The sequence below is a fragment of the Choloepus didactylus genome, chromosome 4 (assembly GCF_015220235.1).
Source record: "Choloepus didactylus isolate mChoDid1 chromosome 4, mChoDid1.pri, whole genome shotgun sequence".
Classification (NCBI taxonomy): domain Eukaryota; kingdom Metazoa; phylum Chordata; class Mammalia; order Pilosa; family Megalonychidae; genus Choloepus; species Choloepus didactylus.
Window position 1 is genome coordinate 152,225,888 of NC_051310.1, and position 8,655 is coordinate 152,234,542.

The 8,655-nt window shown below is 41.1% G+C and overlaps 1 protein-coding gene across 1 annotated transcript; it reads right to left on the minus strand.

Moving 5' to 3' along the window:
• Positions 1–584: 584 nt before the first annotated feature.
• On the minus strand, positions 585–1,648 carry LOC119532905 (olfactory receptor 11G2-like). The gene has a single exon (XM_037835144.1). The coding sequence runs from the start codon at positions 1,554–1,556 to the stop codon at positions 585–587; it is 972 nt and encodes a 323-aa protein (XP_037691072.1). The 5' UTR covers positions 1,557–1,648.
• Between the last annotated feature and the right edge of the window lie 7,007 nt (positions 1,649–8,655).

The window sequence follows — 8,655 nt, forward strand, 5'->3', positions numbered from 1 at the left end:
ATAGTTAATAGAAACAGACTCAAGGTGATTCAGATTTTGAATCAATAATAGGATGAACAATTATCTGAATGACATCTTTTTTGATTTTTTAACCTGAGAATTGTTAGAAAATTCCACCCCAAATGCAGACTTTCACAAAGGGCACATTAGACAAGACTTTTGTGCAAAACTTCCTGGTAATCAGCCACTGCATGTCGCCCAAAACCCCCTTCCCCAACTATGTACATTCCAATCCTTAAAAGGGCATAAAACCCACTACTCATTTCTCCATTGGCTCAATGCCATTCTTTCTCAATTCTCACCCTGACAGACCCCCAGTTCCAATCATCACTTAAACCATCAGCTAAACCCCTGTCCATCTTGACCAAATGACCGTCCCCAAAAGCAAAGCATAAATACAGCTCTGCCTTTGTCCTGAGTGAGCTGAAGCTTTATTTCAGACCCCGGCCATGGTAATGGTGCTTTTTTTTACAACCCGCACCCCGCTACTGCTCAAATAAAACTTTCCTGCCCGAAAGTCGACTAGTCTTCATGCCCTCTTATGACCGTGCATTGAAATTTCTAACAAGAATGAAGGTGTGTGTTTAATTGCCCAAGGGCCTCTTTGAGTAACACTTTTTAAATATTCCCAGAAATCTCTGCAGGGCTTTTTTCATTTCTTTGTTCCTAAGACTGTATATCACAGGGTTAAGGAGTGGGGTCATGACAGAATAAAACAGGGTCACAATTTTCTGTGTTCCAGCTTCATGCTCAGATGTTGGGCTTCCGTACATGACCAGTACTGAAACATAGAACAGTGAAACCACAGCCAGATGAGAACCACAGGTGGAAAAGGCTTTTCTTCTCCCAGCTGCTGAAGGAACTCTCAACACAGCTCCCAGGACCAGAGCATATGACCCCATGATGAAGAGAAAGAGAATAATGACCGGCAGAGGATTTAAGGTGGAGAAAACAAGCTCTATCACAGGAATTCTTTGGCAAGTGAGTGCTAGAAGAGGACCTGGGTCACAGAGGAAGTGATCAATGATCCTGGATGCACAGAAGGACATCCGGGAGATGATGATGATAGGAATCAGGAACCAGAGGAATCCAAGTACCCAGCAGCTGACCACAAGATTGGTGCAGAGACGTCCAGTCATAATGGTCGGATAGCGGAGAGGCCGGCAGATGGCAAGATATCGATCAAATGCCATCACTGCCAAGAAAAAGGATTCCGTAGAACCCAGGGAGAAGAAAAAGTAGAATTGGAGAAAGCACCCAGAGAAGGAGATGACCTTGGTGTCAGAAAGGAAGTTGGCCAACATGTTGGGGACAGTGGAGGTGACATACCAGATCTCCAGGAAGGAGAAGTTGGCGAGCAGGATGTACATGGGACTGTGGAGTCTCTGATCCCAGCGCACAGCACAGATGATGGAACCATTCCCCATGAGGGTCAGGAGGTAGACAGTAGAGAAGAGCACAAAGAGCAGGACCTGTCCCTCCCTGGGGCAAGGGAAGCCCAGGAGGATGAAACCAGTGAGGGTGTTGGACTCATTGGGGTTGTTGAAGATTTTCATGTATCTGTGAACTGTGAAGGACCAGCAATTATTGAATGATAGTGCAAAGACAGATGGGGATGCAGATTTTTATTTAAATCACCTTGGGAAAGAAAATAAGGACATGTATCAATAGATACTCTTTTACTTTAATACTGAAATATTGTTCTGGGTTTGCTTTCATACAGATTTTCACTGTGGACTCAAGAAAACTTTTGGTTAGAATTGATAAGCTCTTGAAGTACTGTGTTATTCAAATATTTGAAAATTAGACTTTATGCTTAGTAGAATACGCACAGATACACACAGAAATATCACAAAAATAGAATTTCTTCCATTTCAGAAAAGGCGACATTATTGGAACTGTTTCTGGCAGAAACTAAGTCAGACTGTGTCGCCATGCACCATGGACCATTTGAATCCCCGTTTCATGTGATTTTTGACACTGGCCTTATTTCAAACTAAATGATTAATTCATTAATTTAATAATGTTATCCATATGTTTCTTGGATAATACAATCAAATCAGTTAGAGGAAACCAGCTGGAGCAGTTTCTGTTGTGTTAAAACATCAATCCCAGACATCCACAGTAGACCACAGTTGAAAGAATTATCAACTGGCCATGTTGAAACAGGTCTGCAATTGTCTGGAAGGGTAATAGGAATTTGTCCAGTCTTCAGTTATAGATATAATTCTATTCCAGTAATGCAGACTATGGAAGTGTGATTATTATTGATTACACAGAACTCTAAATAGCAGTGGATTTGTAGGGGATGGAAAACTAAAACTACTGAACCCCAGAGACTGCTTGGGGGCTTCTCAGGGAGAGTGGCTTTTGAAGGTTGAATATCTGCACACTGCCTTTCCTTTGTTCTAAATGAATTAGAACATCTTTGTCAAATAGTCATGCACTCTGGCCTGGGAATCAGTTCTCTGTAAAGGAGTGCATAAGTGAGCAACATAAAGAAAGTGCTCTATCTACACACACACCTGCTATGTTAAATCCATGGTTCTGCTTTTTGAAGTACAGGGACCTAGGGAGTCTAATACTTCTTTCATTGGGAATATCCAAGTTCTGTAGAGTCAAGGGCAGGAGATGGTGGCAGAAGCTGATTATTTCTTCCTAAGTATAGATGTGGCTACTTAAGAGTGTTGTGTTAGGAGAGGGATAAAAGGTATGGTGTGGGGGGAAGGGAAGAGGGTGGGGACTAATTACAGCACAATGGGTAATCCTTTAAAAACCTTTTTGAGTCACTTTTAGCTCAGGATATTAGCTCATTCCCATGTCTTGGGGGATATTTGAGGCCAATTAAAACTTCACAGGTTCTTTGAGACTCTATTTTAATGCATTTGAATGGAATAGGGCTTTAAAAGACCTATTTTAAAGCCTGGTGGTGGCCATCGTGGTGGTAGATGTAATAAATTCTGGTACTTGCACCATAAACTTCCATTTTCCATGTCTTTTTCTTTTCTGTTTTTCTGCTTTTAAAGTCATTTGAATTGGGTCTCAGTAAGAACCTGAGATCACATATTTATCTTTCATTAAGAGGAGTTGGAAGCAGGCAGCAGAATAATTTAACATTTTTTAAAAAAATCACTCAGCACCAGCTTCATGTGTGATCGAGAACATTAAGCATCTGGCCTTTCTGAAGCATGTCCCGGCCTTTGTAGAGTGTTTACAAAGTTATGATGAGTCCCATGAGCCATTGATTACTAATGAATAAGAACAGCAGCACAAAAGAAGGATTGTGCTAGGATGTGTGAAGGTCCTTGATGAACTCTGAAAAGGCCTGTAAGTGTAGTACCAAATCAGAGGAATGTTATGATCAACTAAGAATAACAAATAACTGTTATTAACAATGATTAGGTATTTTTTTTTAACCAGGGTTTTTTTTTTTTTGTTTGCTTGTGTTTTTGAAGTTTCATTTTAGAAGTAAGCATCTACTCAACATCCTTATAATGAACCCCTAGGATTTATTGCTTAAGAGCTCTTTTTTTTTCTTTTTCTGCTGGAACTTATTTTAATATAAAATCTCTTTCCTTTCCTTAACTATCACATCTACTTTATCAGCAAATCCTGTTAGTTTAGTCTCTAAAATAAGTCCACCCACTTCTGCCCATCTCCACTGCTACCACCTTAGTTCAAGTCATGATTTTTCTCCTGTGGGCCACTGTGGTACTGTCCTCACTGACCTCCTGTACTCCGTGCCTCTGTCAGAGTGATTCTTAAGAAAAAGAAAATCAGATCATTCCCTTCCCTTGCACAAGACTCTAATTAGTTTCCCAATGCACTTAGGACTAAATAAAATCTCAAAATTGTGATCTTTGATTTGGCCCCTCCTAACGTCTCCAACGTCAACTCATTACTATCAGTCAAACTCTCTAATAATTAATCAGCCTCTGTCTGTCTCTGTCTCTCACACACATACAATCTGTTATGCAAAGGGGGCAACCACACTCCACTGATACAAGCACTGCAAATATAAAATAAGGTTCACTGGATAGAAACTGACAAACAAAGGAGTAAAGCCTACCATCCCGAGAGCTCTCATGATCCCACATACCATGGATTTCAGTAGAGAGGGCCTTCACCCCTCTAATACTCTCAACTTGGGGTTGGCAAACTTTTTATTAAATATTTTAGGCTTGCAAGTCATATAGTTTCTTCGTAACTTTTCAGCTCTGCCGTTGCAATGCAAAAAAATCAGACATAACAATGTCTGTATGAACATATGTGACTATGTTCTAATAAAAGTTTATGTCTACTGAACTTAGAATTTCATGTACTATTCACGTGCCACAGATTGTCATTCTTCTATTGATTTTTTTCAACCATTTAAAAATGTGAAATCCGTTCTTAGTCTGCTCGTCACACCAAAACACACAGCAGGCCAGATTTGGCCCTTTGGCCATAGTTTGCCGATCCCTGCTCTACAGATTGACAGGGGCAGGAAAGCAAGAACCATCCATTCAACTATGGAGCACCAGAAGCAACTTGGTTGAACAGGTGGCCTTGATAGAAAGGCAGGGTGGGGTGGGGGGGCTGTAAGTCAGCAGCTGGAATCAGCCTGTTCTGCTGAGCTAATTCAGACCCACTGGGTCAGCTTTCTGCTAAGACATTGAAATGAGTTTTCAAAGTCACCAGGATTTTCTTCTACTCAGACACACACAGACACGCATGCCCTTCACATTCATGCTCTCACACCCTTCCTCTGCCCCACAACACTTTGGCCTTGTTTTAGTTTCTACAAAGAGCCAAGTTCTTTCCTGATCCAGGGTCTTTGCTGTTATTCTTCATGTTCACTCTTTATCCCCAGGGCTCTGCATAGTCTGAGCAAGATAGTATAGTAGGTATTCTGTACATATTTGTTAAATAATAGATTGTCTACCCTGTTATTACCAATTACTTCAGTTGAGATTTAAAAACCTATGAGATGAAAATTGAGGAAATGAAATATTCAATAAAGGCTCCAAATGACCTGGGGCTACCAGGGTGTTGGCCCAGGCTTCAGGGGAATTCCATTCAAAGGGCAGTAATGGGAGGTTGAATATTCTGGGTGGTAGAACATGTTTTACTCCAGATGGTCTCCTCTCTTGTTACTAAAGATAATTACGATTCTGCCCCTCTGGATGTAGAATAGGAGAGAAGGCTCAGTATTGCAAATGATTGCTTAGTGACTCTAGTAGAGTATTCTAACCTCCACAAACTTCATTTTCTTTATATGAAAAGTGAGTTGGATCATATGATTTTAATTCATATTCAATATAAAATGCTTATTACCATTCCAGGTATTCCGCAAGTACGAATGATATCAATACTTTGTACATCTAGAGGGGATTTTGGTTACATTTATCTCTCAGATGAAAACTTTATTTGGGTATTTTTTCACTTATACCTGGAGCCCAAAGTTCCAGGCCAGCTCCCTCTCTGGGAAATTCTCCAATTCTGAGAATCTGGCAAAGCTGCCCTAGGAAACAAGGAGAGTAGGAAAAATGATTCTCTATGTGCTGTCACCATTTTATGCTTGATCTAAGTTAACGGCAGGTCAAAAGAGATATTTCTTACAAAGCTGTATTCTTACCTTTTGTTACTTAGGTCCTCTCTACAGAGAGCAGCATGGTGTTTACCTGGTACAAGTCCAAGCTGGAGCTGTCCCAAGGGGAAGAGTCCTCTGAACTGGCTGCAGAAGGTGCTGGGCAGAGGAAGGGTGAATATGGGTGCAATTGTGTCAAAGCAGTGTGTACATCCCAGCTGCTTGGACCTAGTTCATTAACAAAGCAAAACAAAACAAACCATAACCCCCTCACCCCTGCCTCTGACCCAATTATATGTCAGAAAAGTTGGGATAGATGACTCTAGGTGAGTCAGGTCCTGTGCTATGTATCACATGAGAGAAAGGCACTTTTAAGATATTTTACTTTTTTCCCAAGGCTAGTTCAAGAAGGCATAAAGAAGTGGAAGCATTATTGGCCCTCTCTCATGGCAGCACAACCATCTGCTTCACTGGGTCTGGACAGGAGACTGTCACGTCTGTCATCACTGTAAAGCCCTTGATGACAAGAACAGTTTCCTATTTATGAACAATGATAGCCAGCCAAGGTATAGTAAAAAGCATTGAATTTGGAGTAATGAGCCTAATAAGTGAAACGCTGTCAATTATATTAACTATTTCCCATTTTCTTCATCTGTAAGATGGACACAGTAGCATTTTCACCAAAGTGTTGAGGACTCCGAATGAGAAAACTTATTGCAAGTGCCTTGTATAGGACACATAGTAGCCATATAACTTGTAGCTGGAGCACAGTGAAAGGGAGCCTTATTAGAGGGTAGTAGATTTTCTAACTCTTTTATGATTATATTCTCCTCTAAGCATTACATCATCTCCTTTCATGGACAAGAGAACAAACCAAACCTGATGTTTCTCTGACCGTTTCTGATCTTCCTGAAGAGGAGAGGTGTTTTCCTCTATATTATACTGCCTAGGAGTGAAGGAGCAGAAATAGGGTAAAGATCTCTTGGTGCTTGCTGGAGGATAGAGAAAGTATAAGCAGAGTCTCCAGGGAGTGAGCCCTGTTTCTCTGCTCCATGAGGATCAATTTATTACCTCTGGAAGGAGAACTGTGTCAGGAGACTGTTCCCTGCTATTTCTTCCCTTGCCCTGGGGCCTGTCTTCCCTGGAGACCCTTGACGACGTCTGCCTTTGTTTTCCAGTAGAGTAGAAAATATTACCTTCTCCAGCACTGAACCCCTGAGGGATGGCATGCAATATATCTTTCAATCCCCAAGCCCAGTCAGAGAGCTTACCAGTGTACAAGGGAAAGTCTATCAAAGTAACACAGGTCAAGGTGGCTGCAATGCAGGAAGGTATACACTGGGCCTCTAGTGAGTGGTATCAATTATGTGTTTTAGGGCAGATCGTCCTCTGATTTTCCAGAAAGAAGAGAAGGGCGGGAAGTAAGATGAGACTTCAGTCATGGAGGGCTATGCAGTTGCAGAAGGAATCAGTCTCTTCCAGGATCACTGTGGCTTTCTTCAAGATCTTTTTCTTTCTCATTTGGGTTGGGACTTGTGAGTCTCAAGCATCTGCCTCTCAGGGCACATTCCCCAGGCCCAAGGGAGCCCAGAGCAGGGCATTCCATACCTCCTCTTGAGCAGGTACTTCTGAGCATTGGGTTCCAAGATTACCTCATCCCCAACAGAGGCCCAGGTCTTTTAGCACAGCTGTGGAAGAAGTTACATTGCAAAAACTTTTCACTTCCTTGTTTAAGCAATTTTGATGTTTCCCTCTGCACACAGCATAAGATTAAAAATTGGCAAATAAGGACTCCCTGCAATTCAGCTTTAACTCCTGTTATTATTATTATTATTACCCTTTCCTCCACCACTTCCTGCAGATGTCCTTATGTCACGGCCACACCAAGCTGCTCAGGCACACATGACTGTTGCTGTATTTTTGTTTAGTGAATTATTATCCTTCTGAAAAGCACAAAAGTACATTCTGCATTGATGACTGGCACAGAGCGTGTAATGTTCTGTGAAGTGAGAGACCTGAGGTGATTCATATACTCATGTAGATGTAGAGAGCTAACTTAAGCATCCTCTAAGCCTCCCATTTTGTTTTCTTATTTTCTCCACTCAGCATTCACATCACTCCCTTTAGCCTTGGTATTTTCTCATGGAATTCTTGGTGGTGGTTAATACAGTGTAACAGATGTCATCGGTTCCCTGTCTACATCTCTTCCACATCTCCTCCTTATTTCCACTCCAATGCAACTGCCCACATCAGCATTTCTTCCCTAACAACATTTTCTGATCCGAGAAACCTGCTTTTCTTGCCCATTCTTGGCAAGTCAGAAGCGCTGGGAAATTAATGAACTTTCCCCTCTACTGAAGCCTTCAGTCATGGAGAGATGGAGTTTGGTATATAAATATTTCAGCTCATTTGTTCCTCTGTGGGGTAGCTCAGATGAATGCTCAACAACTCTAGATCCCAAGGCTTTCCAGAGGGATTCAGCTCCAGTTACCCACAGGGTATTTTCTCTTACTTGTTTTACTTTTCTACTCCTCTATCAATGTTTCCTTCATCTCCAAGATGAACTACTTGCTCTGGAATCCTTGGTCTGAATTAATTTCTGGGGGGACCAACAAAGACATATGGGCAGATATAATATGGGTTAAATTGGCTTTTATGAGTTTTAAGCACCTAAACACCACTTGCAATACTGTTTAGAAGAGCAAATTTGTTTCAAATTTCAAACAATCAAGTTCCAATTAAACTTTTTGGCAACTTGAATATTCATTGCCAGGTGGGTGCTTTTCATTGTGTGTGTGTGTGTGTGTGTGTGTGTGTGTGTGTGTGTGTTAAGATTATTCACTTTGTTTGGAAAGGTCAATCATGAACGTTTATGAAAAAGAGCAGCAATTTAGCTCTAAAAATGCTAAAAATATCTTTTCTCCACAGTATGCTCCAGATTGCCAATTTTTAGGAGAATGTACAAGATATTTTCATTTCAACTGATTCAGCCATCTCCTTTCCTTTGGTAGTAAAAGCTGGAAAAGATTAGATGTGGACAAGTTTTCTGTTTTTCTTCATGCTAACTATGAATCTAGATTAGTATA